This window comes from Vombatus ursinus, unplaced genomic scaffold (assembly GCF_900497805.2).
Source record: "Vombatus ursinus unplaced genomic scaffold, bare-nosed wombat genome assembly UNPS02004691.1, whole genome shotgun sequence".
Taxonomy (NCBI): domain Eukaryota; kingdom Metazoa; phylum Chordata; class Mammalia; order Diprotodontia; family Vombatidae; genus Vombatus; species Vombatus ursinus.
This window is the reverse complement of record NW_020944469.1, coordinates 5,983,009-6,001,860: the sequence shown is the minus strand read 5'-3', so window position 1 is coordinate 6,001,860 and position 18,852 is coordinate 5,983,009. Positions and strand designations below refer to the sequence as shown.

General features: G+C 39.9%; 1 protein-coding gene across 1 annotated transcript in view; it reads right to left on the bottom strand.

Annotated features, from left to right (window-relative positions):
- LOC114026284 (connector enhancer of kinase suppressor of ras 2-like) overlaps window positions 1–18,852 on the bottom strand; it is a 560,345-nt gene that overhangs the window by 102,226 nt on the left and 439,267 nt on the right. Inside the window, exon 14 of the mRNA XM_027839961.1 lies at window positions 5,480–5,514. Coding sequence (XP_027695762.1) covers window positions 5,480–5,514 — 35 coding nt within the window. The remainder of the gene's footprint in view (window positions 1–5,479; window positions 5,515–18,852) is intronic.

The following is an 18,852-nucleotide window of genomic DNA, read 5'->3' as shown; positions in this document are numbered from 1 at the left end:
TAGTACAAGAAGGCTGAAAGAGGACTGGATTTGGAGTTTGAGGGCATAGACTCCTGTCCTGATCCTGCCCCATACCTTAGGCAAGCAACTTAGCTACTCTGGCTAAATATTTCCTCTTTGGTAAAATGAAGGTATCGTCAGGGGTGGGGAACCTGCGGCCTCAAGGCCACACATGGCCCTCTAGGTCCTCAAGTGCAGCCCTTTGACTGAATCCGAACTTCACAGAACAAATCCCCTTAATAAAAGGATTTGTTCTGTAAAACTTGGACTCAGTCAAAAGGCAGCACCGGAGGGCCTAGAAGGCCACGTGTGGCCTCGAGGCCTCAGGTCGTGGTCCACCCCCCCCCCCACCCCCCGATTAGATGCAACATCTTCAGGACTGAGCATGCAACCTTAATCCTTGGAAGTTATAGCAAATAGTACATCACTAAATGTCAATCATGTCTCCTTTCATAGATGAGGGACTTAGTTCAATAGCAGTTCATGTATCAGGTCCTTATCTCTCTATTAACCAGACTGTTGAGAAAATGTTAGTTCCTAGTTTACCTTATAGGCAAAGGTAATGTGCACCTTTTTTTTTTCCTTTTAGATATATGAAAATTAAACCAGTACTAAGTAAAATAAATGAGAGTACTAGATCAGGGAGATATAAGGTTAGGAAAGGAAAAGTTGTACAATTCTGTTCTTAGTAAATCTCTTATTGGCTCTAAGACAGACCTTTTTTTTCCCCTGTTGCTATAGAAATTCCAATAGTGTTTTTGTCACCATTGCTGTCATTTTTAAGGTAAAACGTTCTTTTGCCATTTCAGGCAAGAGAGAAATTCACCTTCAATTTAATATCTTGCTACAGGTCACTCAGGTATCATTTTAGACATTGAAAACAGTCAAGGTCAGTTCAAAAGCACACAGTGATATTTCGAAATGTCTTTGCTAACTTTGAAAGGTAGTGTTCTTCAGCTGTATGCCTTGTCCTTGATAAACAACTCTACTCAAACAGGTCTGCGCTCTTGAGAGGAAAGAAAGATTAAGGAACCTGACAGTGTCTTTTTTTTTTCTTTCTTTCAAGGTTGTGGAAGTTTGTCTTTGGGTAAGGAAATAATCTGGTCTGGAATAGCCTAACATCCTAGCTAACAAAACTTTTGCAAATGCCCTTGATACTAAGATTTGGGTTGAGTCATTATTTTTGTTCATGATTCAATTATCATGTTGACTTAAGAGTTTTAACATATATGCCAGTCCTTTAATCTTGCAACTTTTCCAAATAAAAGGAAAAGTTATCTTTTGTTTTCTGCATCCCCTTCTGGGTCAAACATTGGTATTTAAAAAAAATTTCATCATAGCAACACAGTGAGAACCTAGTGGTCTTTAATTTGACTAGGTGTCAAATGATGTTTTATCTTTAATTTGGCTGGATTTTTTGCATCAATCTATGGTAATGAAACTTGATTTTGAATGTGATACACAGTGCAAAGGTGGGAATTGACTGAATTAATCTCCCCGCCCCATATAACTAACAAGATGCTCCAACTCTGACACCTTTATTAGTTGAGCACACATTTATTGACTCAATCAACCAAAGGTACTAAACTAGGTGCAAACAGCTCTCAATCAATTTTGAAGGAGTGAAAGTCATTGGATGAAATTAAATGATTCTACACAGGAAATGTATTAGGATTGGCGAGAGATATTTTGTAACATCCTGTCTTTTTGGATATAATAGTGAGCCGGCTTAGAACCTCGCTTAGTGGTGGAAGTTGTTCCGAGAGGGAATGGCTCATGGAGGAGGAGGTGGTGGTGAGAGTGGACAGAGTGAAGAGCTTCTGTCTCCTACCCTCTCCTCCTGGAACCTGTAATCCCAGCTTCTAGAGAGGCTGACACTGGTGGATCACTTGAGCTTAGGAGTCCTGAGCTGCAGTAAGGGTATATATATGGACTGTATAGTACAAGTGTGGTGAGCCCAAGGAGTAGCAGGCCACTAGGCTGCTGTGCTGGATGGCATAGAGAGACCCAGTCTCAAAAATGAACAAATGCCATTTGGGTTGCCCTTGCATTGGCAGGGATTTACTAGGGGAAATTTCAAGTGTCATATAGCATAGGAATCCAGAGGAACTTTGCTTGGACCTTCAAGGATGTCACTTAGGGAGAAATTTTGATGTGCCCTATGGAGAAAAGGAACATCTACACATTTGGGTTGGATGGTTTTATGTGCTAAGTGACTCATAAAAATTTTTACCTAAGACGGTTTGGCTTCTCACCTGAAGGGCAAGGGGATAACTTCCAGTGAGCCAGAAATCCCTAATCCCTGGGGGAAGGGCCCCACATGCTCAGGGAGCTCTATAAGGCCCTGCTAGGCTTTCCTTATGAGAAGGGAGGTTTGATGGTCTTTACTCCTGTCATTTTCTCTTCTTTATTGGTTTTGAGTTGGAAAAGCCCCTTTGTAAGCACCAAAGGTAGACAGGAACCTATGAGAACTTTGTAAAATGATATTTGTTTGTTAAATTGTATCTCCATGTATTTGGAAGTATGGAAAAATGTTCATTGCAGAACATAGAGTTTTCCTGAAACTCTTTACTACAAAGGACAAAGCCCTGTGAAAGACATCAAAAATGTTAATGGAGAACCTCAGCAAGTCACTAGAGAGCTATTCAGGAATTGGGACTATGGAATTTGCCAAACCCACTCTGAGGACTCAACCAGATAGCACAAGTTGGGGTTGGGAGGGTGAACCCCAGAGTCTGTGCTAAATAGGACAAGCTGTTAAAAACATAAAAAAGAAAAACAACCCTGGATTTATCTAGCATCGAAGGCCTGAGAACGACAGCCATCTAATCAGTTATTATATGTGACTAGCAGCGTGGACCAATGGCTTGCCCAGAACTTCCCATCGTACTGACATCACACTGTATCAGTTAGTCTCCCAATGTGGCCATCTTTAATGTAGATTTCTGCTTTCTGTATCAGTGAATGCTTTCTCAGTGTGCTGCCAAGGGAGCAGAAATCATTCTATTGGCAAGTATTTATTAAGATCCTATGCATTGCTCAGCTGTGCATTGCTGTGTCAGACACAAAACAGCAAGACATGATTGCTGACCATTGGGAGCTTAAGTTCCACTTAAACAGACAAACCCAATGTACACCTCATAGATAATATTTTGGTGCTAAACTGTGGGCTCCAAATAGAAGAGGGGGCTGGATTGACCCCACACTTCTCCCTGGAACAAAGGCCTATCTTTCTAACACCCACATTCTTTTAGCAATACCCTGTAGCCGCCAGTCATGGAGTAGTAACCTCCAAAGAAATAAAGTTGAGAATCATGTGATGGGTAATGCAGAGGCACATGACGGATGTGAATACACTGTAACATGGACAGCCCATGTGCTCCATTAGTATCTATCCAATGACAAGAGAATTACAGGAAGGCCCACAGCACAATGGGTGGAGAATCTGTGGAGGATTTGTGGTAGGACACAGATAAAAATGGCACTAGACAAGGGGAAGATATGAGCAGGCTTCACTACTCCCACTGACAAGATCACATCATTTGTCAAAATACTGATGTAAAGAGGCAGTGACTCTTCAGTGCAATAGGAGTTGAGGAGTCAGTGGGGATCGAAAGAGTTTGGGAATTCTAGCTTCATGTAGAAGCTAGAACATGAGGTGGGCATTATTTGGGTAAGTGGAGGAAGGAGGAGAAGGCATTTGGCTTGAGCAAAGGTTTAAGTTAGAAAGGAGAAGAAGCAGACCTGTGTTACTGGGATGGAGGCTATGTGTTGGGGAAGAGAAAGAAACACATTTTTATAGGTAGAAAGAGACCAACCAGAGTACAGAAGACCTTGAAAGCCAGGCAGAGGAGCTCGATAGAGGGCAAACAAACGATCCTTTTGACTAGCAACTCTCAGAATCTCTCATAATCCTTAAGCACTGGCAGGAATGCAGCCAGAGTCCTTTGCAAGTTGCTACAAAGTCCTGGGATTGTGGTTTGAAATCAGGCCATAGGGCCAATTCTCAAGTAGTGCTGGACAGAGAGCACTTGAGCCTTCCAGCTACGCTCATTAATCTACTTCTGGTGCTGGCCACCATCAGGCAACCTGGTCTTTTGCAGCTCTTAGGTAAGGCCATAAGGCCAGGGAGGTTCATCAGAGCTGGATGCTGCCAAGGCTGGGGGTCAGCTCCAAACTGAAGGAACACCCCTAGACCCTCTCCCCATCTTTAAAAGAGGGAACCGAAGTTGCATTAAGAGTATATGAAATATGTCCTCAAATTTGCTATCAAGGAGCTTGTGTATGTTTGCCCAATTGAAATAACAAGTTCATTTTATCCCCAGGAAAAGAATGATCATTACCATAATTGTAATGGAAAATTGTTTCCATTACATTGTCCCATCACAGGATACACTAATCGTTTTGCATAAGTGACATTTGTTAATTTGGAATATACACTGAAATTCATATTATGAGAAAAACACAAATTGGGTGGCAGAAAGGAATAAGCAGGAGAGACACCGTGTTGTTTAAGATGCTATAAAAATAAAAGGGCAGGAAAGAAACCCTGCTGTTAAGTTAATAAAAGAAGAAAGAAATGGAGTTTGAGCATTTCAACTTGTTTCACCTTGAGGAACTTTGCTCTGCCTAAGACCACGTTTACCTGACAAGATTCCATGACAACTCTCACTCTCAAAATTGGTTTCTCTTTGCCAGAAAATCCCCTCTTGTGTCCTGAGAACACTGTAACTACCCTTTCTCCAAGAGCCTGAGGAGAATCCATTTCACCAGCTAGGATCTTACCCACAGACCACATTTCAGCTATTCACTTACTGACGAGGAAGCATCTGATACTAAGTATTTTCTTTTTGCCTCAGTGGAACCTGGACTGAATCAGCCCCACACAAAGACAAGCTGGCAGCAAATGTCCTGGCATGTGATTTTTGTGAAGGACTGCAGAGGCAGCTTTGTTGCATGGAATAAAATAGATGAATTATGGTCTCAAATGAAAACTATTGGCTGAGTTGGAAAGAAGCTATATCATAGTAGATCCTTGCTAACTCTTGGACATTGACTGCTTTTTCTTGATTACAGTACTTAAAAAAGATGAATATAATTTTGGAAGATGGTTCTATCATTTCCAAACGCTGTTTGTAAGAAATTATTTCTATTGTATGAATTTTCTACCTTTCATCCAACACGAAGTCACTTAGAAAGGCAGTTTGAATTTATTTTCATCTTTTAAAAAGCCATTCCTTTTGACCAAGAGAAAATTCAAGAAAACATAAAAAGTAGAGATTCTTTTCAAATTCTCTAATGCAATGCCTAGATGAAATCTTTAGGCTTATACTAGGTGGCATGAATGCTCTTTTAACTAAAACATACAGGGCACCTCTGTGCAAACAAATTTGATTCCTCTGAGAAGGTGAACCATTCACCCATGTGTTGGTATAAGAGAGACTGGGGTAGTTACACAAAAAGAGCATGCACAATTTACCTGTCGGAATCTCCACGGATATTGTCTCCGCCTCTCTGCGAAAAAAAAGAAAGAGAAGTTCATGGTTAGTCTTCAAGCTACCAGGGAGACTGAAATCTTCACTTTCTGATTAATATGAGGACATGAATGACAGACAGGAAAGCGAGGTCATCAAAAAGAGCCCTGAATTTTTCTCTGAGGGAACAAACACAAAAACCACATTATATCAACTGAAGAACAAATGAGTTCTCAGAAGAGGGTGCTAGTCAAACTAAACCTCTGTACTTCTCAAAGAATATTAAAAAGCTGAACATAAGTGGACTGAAATACAGTTAGGTAAGTTCTTGATTAAACAACCAACTATGATTTAAATACTACTAAGAGACTTTCATATGCCGTCTCTATTTCCATTTAGTCGAGTGGAGAACACGGAAATTCCTCAAAGGATTGTTTTTAGCTTTATTGTGTGATTAGTTTTATTATCCATCGTCAGATTCAGACCATAAGTGTGTTGTGTTGACAAGTGTGCATTGAATTTTGACACAATTTAAACAATTCAGAAATAAACATTTTCATTGTTGCAAACTAATCTTTTTAAATTTTCTTTTATTTATTTATTTTTAGTTTTCAACATTTACTTCCACAAGATTTTGAGTTCCAAATTTTCACCCCATCTCACCCCTCCCCCCACCCCAAGATGGCATGCATTCTGAATACCCCTTTCCCTAGTCTGCTTTCCCTGCTATCTCACCCCTCTTCCCCTTCTATTTTCCTGTAGGGCAGGATAGATTTCTGTACCCCATTTCCTGTATTTCTTATTTCCCAGTTTCATGTGAAAAAATATATTTTTAAACATGTGTTTTTTAAAACTTTGGGTTCCAAATTTTCTCCCCTTCCTCCCTCCCCACCCACTCTCATTGAAAAGGCAAGCAACTCAATATAGGCTATACTTGTGCAGTTATGCAAAACACTTCCATAGTAGATATGCTGTGAAAAACTAACTCTATTTCCCTTAATCCTAACCCACCCCCCATTTATTCTATTCTTTCTTTTGACCCTGTCCCTCCTCAGAAGTATTTGCTTCTGATTACCCCCTTTTCCAATCTGCCCTCCTCTCTATCATCCCCCTACTCTCTTGTCCCTTTCCCCTCCTATTTTCCTGTAGGGTAAGACAGATTTCCATACCCAATTGAGTGTGTATGTTATACCCTCCTTAAGTCAAATCCTATGAGAATAAGATTCACTCATTTCCTCACACCTTCTCCCGGTTCCCCTCCACTGTAAGAGCCTTTTCTTTTCTGTTTTTTGTTTTTTGTGAGATAACTTACCCCATTCGACCTTTCCCTTTCTCCTTCTCCTAGTATAATCCTCTCTCACCCCTTAATTTTATTCTCCAGATATGACCCCTTCATCTTCAACTCACCCTGTGCCCTTTATATATCTATCTATTATCCATCTATCTATCTATATATACATACATACAATTTTCCCCTCCAACTACCCTAATACTGACAAAGATCTCATGAGTTACAAATATCATCTTTCCCTGCAGCAATGTAAACAGTTCAACCTTAATAAGTCTCTTATGATTTCTCTTTCCTGTTTACCCCTTCATTTTCCACTTGAGTCTTGTATTGGGAAGTCAAATTTTCTATTCAGCTCTGGTCTTTTCATCAAGAATGCTTGAAAGTCCTCTATTTCACTGAATGACCATTTTTTCCCCTGAAGAATTATACTCAGTTTTGCTGGGTAGGTGATTCTTGGTTGTAATCCTATTTCCTTTGCCCTCCAGAATATTATATTCCATGCCCTGTGGTCCCTTAATGTAGAAGCAGCTAAATCTTGTGTTATCCTGACTGTGTTTCCACAATACTTGAATTGTTTCTTTCTGGCTGCTTGCAATATTTTCTCCTTGACCTGGGAACTCTGGAATTTGGCTACAATATTCCTAGGAGTTTTCCTTTGGGGATCTCTTTCAGGAGGAGATCGGTGGATTCTTTCAATTTCTATTTTGCCTTCTGGTTCTAAAATATCAAGGCAGTTTTCCTTGATAATTTCTTGAAAGATGATGTCTAGGCTCTTTTTTTGATCGTGGCTTTCAGATAGTCCAATAATTTTTAAATTCTCTCTCCTGGATTTATTTTTCAGGTCAGTTGTTTTTCCAATGAGATATTTCACATTGTTTTCTAATTTTTCATTCTTTTGGATTTGTTTTACAGTGTCTTGATTTCTCATAAAGTCACTAGCTCCAATTGCTCTATTCTAATTTTTAAGGAAGTATTTTCTTCAGTAATCTTTTGGACTTTCTTTTCCATTTGTCCAATTTTGCTCTTTAGGGCATTCTTTTCTTCATTGGCTTTTTGGAACTCTTTTGCCATTTGGGTTAGGCTATTTTTTAAGGTGTTATTTTCTTCAGTATTTTTTTGGGTCTCTTTTAACAAGCTGTTAACTTGCTTTTCATGATTTTCTTGCATCACTCTCATTTCTATTCCCAGTTTTTCCTCTACTTCTCTTACTTGCGTCTCAAAATCCCTTTTGAGCACTTCCAAGGCCTGGGACTGATTCATATTTTTCTTGGAAGTTTTGGATGTTGGAGCTTCGACTTTGTTTTCTTTTTCTGGTTGTGTGTTTTGATCTTCTTTGTCACCAAAGTAAGATAATATAGTCTGACTCTTTTTGTGCTGCTTGCTCATGATCCCAACCAATTACTTGAGTTTTAAACTCTTTGTTAAGGTAAGAGACTGTTTCTAATGTGGAGAATGTACTGTTCCAAGCTTCGGGGGTTTGTACGGCTATTTTCAGAGATACTTCTAGGGACCTGAAAAGTGTCAGTTCTTCCAAAGTGGTATGATAAGAGGCAAGGTGTTTTCTCTCTACCACCACAACAAGCTCCGCCACGCCAGCGCTCCTCTTCGCCCCAGGACCGCCCCTCAGAACTGTGACCCAGATCCAAGCACTGGTAAAGCAAGAGATTCTTGCCTTAGCCCTGGTAAAGAGATCCTTGCAATCCCCCCTGATCAGCCACTCGATTCCCCCTCAGTCTGTGGCCCGGAAGCTCAGAAGCCAGCCGCTGCCCTGGGGGTGGCTGAGATCTAGTTTCTTCTCTCACCGCAGTCACAGACTTTTCCCACTGACCTTCTAAGTTGTGTTTGGTGTTTGTGAGTGGAGAAGTCTGGAAACTGCCACAGCTGCCCGCGATTCAGTCCTCTGAGGCCTGCTCCAGGTTCGCTGCGGCCTGTGCACCCACACCGAACTGCGCTCCTCTCCCAGCCCGGCGCGATATACCTTTCTGATCAGCCATCCAGGTTGTCTTGGGCTGGAAATTTGTTTCACTCTGTTTTTTTGTGGGTTCTGCTGCTTTAGAATTTGTTTAGAGCCATTTTTGTAGGTATTTGGAGGGGTTTGGGGGAGAGCTCTAGCAAGTCACTGCTTTCCCTCCACCATCTTGGCTCTGCCCCACTGTTGCCAACTAATTTTGAGCCCTTAAAACACATTTATTGGCTTGGGACTTGGTAATACCACTTCCTCTGACAAAGTCTGTGCCTATATGACAACAAAAGACTCAAACAAAACTGGAAAAATTCACTCCATCATTCAATATTTTGTTTCCATGAAGCCAAGCATCCAGGCATTTGGAAACATGTAGATGACGGAAGACAAATTTTACTTACAATCCAAATGTCTTACTTTCCCAAGGACACAGCCAAGGTCAACCAAACAGACAATTCTATTTGTTACCTACAAACTACATTCCAAGGTATGCTAATTTAAAGCAAATGCATGGATGGACAATTCTCATAGAAAATACTCATTTAAAAAAAGGCGGGGTTGGCAATCTATTCTTTTAGGATGTGAATGTCAAATTTCAAAGACCTCAGGATATAAAAGCTCATGTGAAGCTAAGCAGCAATAATGTCATCTTTCCAGAACTTCTCTGACTTATTTTTAGACACCATGAGGAACTCATGCATGCAACAATGGAGGCCACAGTTTGTAAAACCATCATGCACCCAGCTTTTGGGATATTTGTAAAATGTAGTTGAATTCAACTTGGTAGGTGTTCTCTCTTCCCTTATTTATACAAACTCTCAGGCCTCTTATTTGGCAGAGATAACTCAGTTGGGATTTCTCATAGCTGAGGGTCTTCTACCCTTTCTACATGCTAGTACCCTTTGACTTGCTGAAAAAAAATTGCCCGTTTTTGTGAAGTCCAAAGCAAAAGGACTAGGAACTGCCTTAATACTAGAAAGCCTCACTTGGCACAATATTTGATTTCCCATTGAGACAATGGACATCTTCAAAAACTTGAGAAAAGTTAAGATTTTTTGAGACACATTTTCTGGTTTGAACCTAAGCCTATGAACTTAACAAATTCCAAATGGCAGAACTATTAGCATACCGACTCATGCTGCTTTTGGATTACTTTAGACATTTTTCATTACACATTGATTCGAAGTCAAAACCTGACAAACAGTGAATAGGAAATGTTAGTTTTAGTCTAAGAGGTTTTCCACAGACTATATTTAAGCGTTAGAAATAATGAACCATTGGAACAATCCACAACTGCATGCTCTACATCTGGCTGAAAGAAAACCTGGGGGAAAGAAATGCTATTCCAGGTGATCTCTACATATTAATTGACTAATCATTTGTTTTGTGTACCCAGCTGGAATCCAGCCCCTTTCTCTTCACTTTTCTTCCCCTCAATGCCAAAGAACATTGGCTGCTCAGGAGGGATCCAAGACAGCACTAGGTTGAGATGAAATTTTCCATTACAATGGCCCACCAAGTTATTGCTTCCAAGCACATGAATTTATATGATAAAACTGAGTATCTACTGCAAGCCACTCTGCTGGGAGCTATGAATTGGGATGTAAGTGGTGGAGAGTTGTATCAGACATAGTGCCTGCCTTCCAGTAGCTTATAATCTGAATGGGGAAATAAACTACGTACGCCAATAATTAACATCTCGGGCAGTATGTACCATGAGTGGGAGAGAGAGGAAATGCAAAATGAGGCATGTTACGGTGGTGACAGTGCCACATTTGGCATCAGAGAGACTGGATTTGAATCCCAAGTCACTTACATGCCACCTGTTTGATCTTAGGCAAGTCACTGAACTCTGGGTCTCAGTTTCCTCATTTATAAAAGAATTAGCTTAGATGACCTCTAAGGTCACTTCCAGGTTTAAATCTATGATCTTGAGTTCAGTGAAGTGAGTGGTCATTTTTGGCCAGAGTAATCAGGGAAGTCTTCCTGCGAGAGGTGGGATTTGAGACAGGCTTTGAATGATGGGGAGGATTTTGATAGGAAGCAGTGGGAAGGAGCAAAGTCATTTAGGGAGAAGGCCTGATGACCATAATGCCTCACCTTCAAGCACTGAAAACAATCTCTCTTTTCTGTCAAGGCCCTTGAAGGTGAATGCATTTGGTTTTCATGCGTATGAATTACAGATTCAGGAGTATGTCTCTGAAATCAAGGATGACTCAGTAGCTACTAAGAACTCCTGGCACAGTGGGCATCTAATATGTGACCAGATAAAGTATATTCAAACATACTGAAGGCATACGATGTTTAAATCAGGGGGGCTGCCATTATTGTCTAAAAACTAGTACTTTTACAGTGTTTTTCCTGGAAATCTGAAATGGCTTGAGAATCTGGTCCCCCGTGTAGAGTCCAGTATCTATTCTAGTTGCATATAGGGGGAAACAAGGCGTCTGCATCACCAGAATTCGCCGAGGGAGAAGAGCTGTGCAGGGTACCGAGATAAGATTGCCTCTGCTTTTGCTTTTGTTCCTTCCTACTGTGTCCTCAGTCATTGGTAGGCTTGGAGGAAGGAAAGATGAGAGAGGGAGAGAAAAAAGAAAGAAGGGAGGAGGGAGAGGGAGAAGGAGAGGGAGAGAGGCAGGTGGCAGGGGAGAGGGAGAGATCAGCTCCTTGTTAAAGCCCTTATTTTTAATCCCATTGTTTTTTTTTTTTAATATTCCACTGCAGAGGCATTCCATTTGGCAAAACAACTTGGCAAATGAGTAACCTGATCAGTGCTTTTGTGCAATATGTGTATTTTCAAAGGTCATATTAGTCACTCAAGCAAATGATATCTTAAATTTTGTATGCCTCATTTTTTAATGGATTGATTCAAAAAGTTAACAATTATTAGTTACTCATACAGAAATGAGTAAAGTAGTGAAGGAGCCAGTTACCGTGTGGGAAAAATGAGCTTCTTTGTACATTTGGATACATTCTAGAACATTCTAGTTTGGTGCCAAACTCAAATAGAAACAGATCTCTGTAGGCAACATATTGACTTAGAAAACCACAAATTAACATTATCTCTGTTGTTTGTATTTATTTATTTTGTTAAATATTTCCCAGTTACATGTTAATCTGGTTCAGGCCTTACTCAGAAGTGTTGTGGGTCACATGGGGCCTGCAGGCTGTGTCTTTGACACCTTTATGTCACCATTCAACGTTAGGTTCAATCCCAGAACCATTTGTCAGGTACCCGTGTACACAATACAGTGTATAGCATGGTAATGTTTCAGCAGAAATCATGGGAAGACATGCAGATGGCAGTTCTTACATGAATAACTGTCACAATAGCACAAAATCAGGTTATTTTCCTTAACTTTTCAGTTATTCTCAGTGCAAAAATAAAAAAAAATGAACTAGTCACAACTGCTGGATAATTTAGGGCAAAGAGCACTGGGCGGGGTCCTGCTCTAGAACTTATTACTATGTGACCATACCAGGTGAGTGACTTTGCCTCTCTAGCTCTGTTGCCTCAAATGGAAGATGAAGGGAGTACTAAGCAGATCTCCAAAGTTCCTTCTGCCTCTAACATTCTGGGAGTCTAGAAGTCTACTCCCGGACGTGACACAGCCATAGACAGAATTTTAAGGAAGTCCAAAAGCTAAAGGAAATTCCTGATGAAAAGGAGCCTCTTGTGTCCATTGCATTTTCTAACCCTCTTCTGTCAAATGTTTGATTCATTTTTGGTACCTGGAATCATTTATACATAAGACAAGCTGATTACAAAGGCATCTAGCATGAGAGCTTCAGCTAGACCTGGTATGAGAGGTCAATCTATAATACAGACTTTCCTGTTGAAATGTGATATACAGTAAAGCCTTGCTAAACTGGCATGGCTGTGGAATGAATAGTTCTGGGTATGAGAAAATTCTGGAGAACTAAGAGTTTACCCTTTAAGAACTGGAACTTCAAAGTGTGGTGAAACCCTTCTTCCTTCTCCAACCCCAAGACACAGAGAGTAGAGTTACTGGAGAGCTACTGAAATACAAGGCACTCTTGGCTCCCTAAGGGGCAGCTCGATGGCAGGTGGATAGAGCAATGGACTTGGAATCAGGAAGACTCCTCTTCCTGAGTTCCAAGTTGTGTGACCCTGGGCAAGTTGCTTAACCCTGTTTGCCTCAGTTTCCTCATCTGTAAAATGAACTGGAGAAGGAAATGGCAAACTCCTCCAGTATCTTTACCAAGAAAACTCCAAATGGGGTCATGGAGAGTTGGGCATGACTGAAATGACTCAACAACAGCAACAACTTTGCTCTCCACGAAGCCAACACTGAGCTGTGTTAGCCTGTCTCTCTTTTCTGGCTGCCATCTTTCTCTGCTGTCACTGTCTGCAGCTCTCCAGCTCTGATGCTGCCATTGGTGTTCCCTATTCTTGTCCTCACCTTGTCTCCACTTAGGTTATGCTTCCTGTGATTTCTACTAGGCTCTTTGGTTTTCACATGAAGTAATTCACCTCTTAGAGACATTTCCACCCAACAAGAACACTCCTTTTTTCTCTTGTCAACAACTTACACATTCATAGCACATCAGGAGGAATCTTCTGGTCTTTCATCATTCTCAGCTCTTCATGACTGCTTTCTGCTATGCTCTTTCAAGGAAAGGACTATTTTCACTATTGGTCTTTGTAAACCCAGAGCCTAGGACAGTGCCTTGCACATAGTAGGAACTTAATAAATGCTTATTTCATTTAATTGAATCTAGTCAGAGTTGCTTTAACATTTTTTTCAGAAAATGTTAAAGTACTTTGGGAGTGCATGAGGGCTCCATAAGGCTGGTCTCCAGATAAGTAAGATTTTGCCATATGTGCTAAGGAGCAATGCAAAGCCTCATAACTCTTATCCACAAAGATATTATCAATGCCAATCAGAATACACATTTTTTTGGGGGGGAAAACCACAATAAATAGGGCACAAGCAATTTTTCTTAAGTTCATTGAATGGGCAAGATTACTGGCTTTTAAAATATCATTAGGGTTCATATAACAGGCTCACTTTTCACCTCCATTTTCTTTTATTGTTTTTAATGATTTATATTGATGTTCTTTTCTTCTAAAATCACTATTATTTCCCACTGACTTCAATAGAACCTTACATTCTAACAAATACAGTCAAGCAAAACAATTCAACATATTGATTATGTCTGAAAATGAATGTCTCATTCAGCACTTATTGTCCGCCACCTGTCTCCCAAGAGGCAGGAGACATTTTCACCATCAGCTTTCTAATCTCATGATTCGTTATTGCATTGATCAGAATTCTGAAGTCTTCCATATTGTTTTCCTTTCTTTGATCACTTTTATATGTTTTCAAGGGCACCTCACATGATAGCACCCTCTATGACTAAACAAGAAATGATATTTATAGCAGGACACATTAAATTAAGGTTTCTTTCTTAGGCAATCTTTGCCTGGAAAGGCAGAGAGACAAAGGGCGACTATGCCAATTGTTTATGTACAGGAGAAAGGGATAGTCAAGATCATTATTGCTTGTAGAGAAGGACAACCTTGGTGTAAGTCTCTCCTAAAACCAGTTTGTTGTATCACAGGCATGAAGAAGAGTGTGCTTTCAATTCACTTACCCCTATCGTTTTCATAAAAAAATTACAAAAAATAGACCTCAAGGACAAAAACAATAACTGAAATGTTTAACGACGCTTTATAGACCAACGTTCCAACGTGGCCCATTGAGTGTCTTTTTTTTTCTAGCTCACATTGCCTCTGCTATTAGCATCTGTTTCTCACCTTCCTCATTGTCACTATGAAGATATTTATTTCTATTGAATTTCACCTTACCAGATTTGGTTCAGTGTTCCAGCCTGTCAAGATCTTTTTGAATCCTGATTCTGTTGTCCAGTGATGTTACCTATCCTTTCCAGCTTTATGTCACTGGCAAATACGATAGGTATGCCATCAATGCTTTTATTCAGTTAACTGACCAAAATTTAAAATAGCACAGGGCCAAGTGCAGATCCCTGGAGGGCTCCACTGGAGGAAGCTTTCCATGTTGATAAGAAACTATTCATGGCTATTCAGAGTCCAGTCATTCAACCAGTTCCAAATCCATCTAATGGGACTATCTTTTAGTCCACATCTATTTTTTCCCTCACAAACGTAGCTTATCAATTATTTGACTAAAATCAAGGTAAACCGTATGTACAACATTCCTCCAATCTACCAGTTTAGTAACTTTGTCAAGAAAAGAAATTATGTTAGCCTGGTACAGCCTCTTCTTGCTGAAGCCATGCTGGCTCTTTATCATTGCTCCTTCCCTTTTTAGACATTCTCTAATTATCACAAGCATTCCAAAAGTTTACAATGAAACTAATTCAGGCACACTGGTTTTTATATTGCAGACTGTATTTATTTCTCTTTTGTGAAGATCAGTCCCACATTTGTCCCTTTTCATTTGTGGGATAATATGCTTGCTTTCAGTTTCTTTTGAAGGCCATGGGCTGTGGTTCACAGCAGTTTTATCTGTCGATTCTTTCAGTACCCTATGGTATAGTTCATCTGGGCTGGGTTACATGAACTCATCAGGGGCAATTGGGGAATGTCTTATTTTCCTTGGGCATCAAATCCCTATTAGCCAATTCTTTTCTCACTTTTCCCAATCCAAAGAGAAAGCAGAAGCAAAACAAGAATTGAGCAGCTCTGCTTTCTCCCCATTGTATTATCATCTCATCTCCTCTGGGTCAGGCTCCTAGCCCTTCTGGATCCTCCTCTTTCCCCCAGTATGATTAAACTCACACTTTTTGCTACGTTTTGTTCCCTTGCTGGCATCAGATCAGTTTGAATTTGAACACTCCTGACACTGTCCTTTTTTCTCCCCAGTTTAATTCAACTAGATTTTATTAAATGCCTATTATGTACAAGGCAAGAGGCTTTGAGGATACAAAGACAAAATGTAAAAAAAAAGTCCTACACTCAAAGAACTTGCATTCTACCTATACTGCTTTATTTTAGTTTTGAGTAACAACCTTTTGGTTTTTTTTTTTAAGTCTTCCCTATTATTTCTACACCGTGAATCCTCCCTTGTTTAAAAAAATTAAGCAAAACCGAGAAATACAGTAACCAAATCTGAATGTAGGGAGGTATGTTTCAGAATTAGGCCTCTCAGGCTGAAAATGGACATTATAATTAATCAGAGTTTGACTGCCATTTAGTGTGATTTCTGTTCGTGTTATTTTGGTCACTGTGTATATTGTTCTCTTGGTTTTGTTTACTTATCTCTTCATTAGTTCATATGAATCTTTCCATGTTTTTCTGAATTCCTCATTTCTGTTCTTTCTTCAAGTGCAATGACATTACATTCATATATCTCAATTTCTTCAGCCATTCCTTAATTGATGGACACAATACTTATTTCCAGTTTTTTGTTTTGTTTTGTTTTGTTTTGCTACTACAAAAAATACTGCTATGAATGTTTTGGTATACATGGGACATTCTTTCTATTTTGGACCTCCTTGGGGATATGCATACACCAAAGGGATCACTGGGGCTGAGTTTTCTCATATAATATTAAATTGTTTTCCAAACAGTTGGGCTGATCCTCAACTCCACCAAGTGTGTATTCATTTGCCTACTTTCCTATGGCCCTTTTAGTTTTGGCTCTTTCCATCTTTCATCATATTTGCTTGGAAGGGAGAGATGAGAAATAATTGAAATAGTAAAAATTTATGGGACTATGGAAAGATAGGCACACTAATACACTACTAGTGCAGCTATAAATTGACCCAGTTATTTGGAAACAAAGTCCTACTCTGATGCCTCTTCCTGGTGTGTAGGTGACCCTGGGTTCTTGAAGGCTAGGCATTAAGTATGACCCATGGCAACAGAGAAAGGCTGTTTTTCTGAGGACCAACTTAGCTACCTACAAGAGAGTCATATCACTAACAGGATGGCCACAGAGGACGAACTTTTTAAACTATGGAAATCCATGAGACAACAGTATCTGACAATCAAAACTGGGAAATGGGCAAAAGGAATGACCTTGATGCTGAATATAAAAATTCCATACAGACGTTTAACCAATTCAAATTAGTTGACACAAGACCACCAAAAGATCACAGAAAGCACCTTAGTGAACAAATATCTGACTTCTTTGCCAAACAAAGGGAGAGTTGCCAAAGGCAACACTAGATTAGACTAGAAACTCATCTGTAATGTCTTATGTAGGATGGTGGATGATTGTGAGCAGTATCATCTCATAAAGGAGACAGAAATAGTTGAAGGTTAAATCAAAGCTTGTCAAGATACCCAACTAAGCAAAGACATTCAAGGATGAAAATGGAGGGATTCCCAAAATGGAAAAGATCTATACAAATCATCATAAACTATTTTCTTCATCAAAGATGGTGAAACCATCATGCTTGGATCCTAACATCACTTTATTTTAAACAGGCATGTTTCCTAAGTATTACCTAAAAGAAAGTAGTAGCCATGAAAAAATTGTTTAGGACCTTTCATTAACTATTTTTGAAAGAAAGATCTCTGAATCCCTGTTAGTCAACCTGTCATCAAGCATTTATTAAGCACATATTATGTGCTAGGCCCTGTGCTAAGTGCTGGGGATGCAAATACAAGTAGAAAGATGATTCCTTCCCTCAAGGTGCTTACATTCTAATTGGGGAAGATAACAAATAAAAGGAAAAGGAGGACAGGGAGGGGGAAAGGTGCCTAGCTTGGGGCATGGTAGAGGAGGTCTGAGTACAGCCTGCAGAGGACTGAGACCTAGCTGGCCTGGGTGTCCTCTGTAAATGAAGGTTCTGGGAGGATTCATCCAATCAGAGAAAGAAGCTGCAGGGACCGAAAGTACTTCCAATATGTGAATTCCAGGGCTGGAGTAAAGTTTCAGGCTGAAGAGCTGGGGCACAGTAGAGGTCCAGAAAGTATCCCAGAAGATGTACCAACAAAAATAACCCTGTTCAAAGACCCTCTGATCATAAATATCAGTTGAGGCACAAAACAGTATGCTTGCCAATAACATTTGCCCCTGGGATGGAGGCGATCCATCACAGAGGCCAGGTTGGGGATGGTGAGGTCCTCCAGGGATTCCTGTTTGTCAGTGACATTGTGCTGACAGTATTAAGCACACACGTCTATATGAGTATATCTATCTATAAATCTATATATCTATATCTGCTCTCCCCAAATTTAGGATGAATGCCCCACTATTCTCGGATTTCCTTTCATTCTCTAGCACAAATTCTAATATGGATTGGTTATTACAGCATCAAGAGGCTAAGTGACTTGCCCAGGGACACACAGCCAGTACAGTCCTGGAAACAGGCCTTGAAGTCAGGTCTTCCCAGCTCTTAGGCCAGCTCCCTATCCGGTATGCCACAGTATTTATCTGGAACATACTAGAGGAAAAATGCCATGGCTAAAACTGGTATCTTTGGAAAATTCTGACAACTCAGCACACTTGTTTTAAAAGTTTCAATCTTTCAAAAATCAAACTAGAGGAAATATGCAGGCTGTGTCCCAAGTCCAGTGTATTTTAGCTTTGGAATAATGGTTTTTAATCATATGCAACACTAAAATCAGCAGGAATTGCAATTTAGTTGAAAGTGATTAACCCAAATTCAAGGATAAGGACCACGAAGGGTATATTTTTCATATAACATTATAAACGGTTACTGTGTCATAAAGTTGGATGACAAAAGATATAAAAAGACAAAATCCAGGTTGGATTTCTTTTAGAAATAGCATGCAGATTCAATCTTATTACAACAAATAGCACTAAAATGAACATCTTTATATCGCTAAAAGACTTTCAGTGATATGTGACACCATGAAATTTCATTATGGGATTTCATTAGTTCAGACTTCAATAATTTGGAATTTGAAATACTTCACACATGAGCTGGCCTGAGGTTTACCTATGCAATGTATGAAAAAAATGTCTATGCTGAGCAAATGAGGAATGAAAAGAGAACTGGAAGGGAAATAACCTAACCTGCTTGAGAATAAAATTTTCAGATGTGAAGGGATTCCTTTATATACAATTGAGTCACGATGTCTTAGGGCTGGAAGGGACCTTGAAGACTATTTGGTCCTGCCCCCTGATTTTGCAGATGAAGAA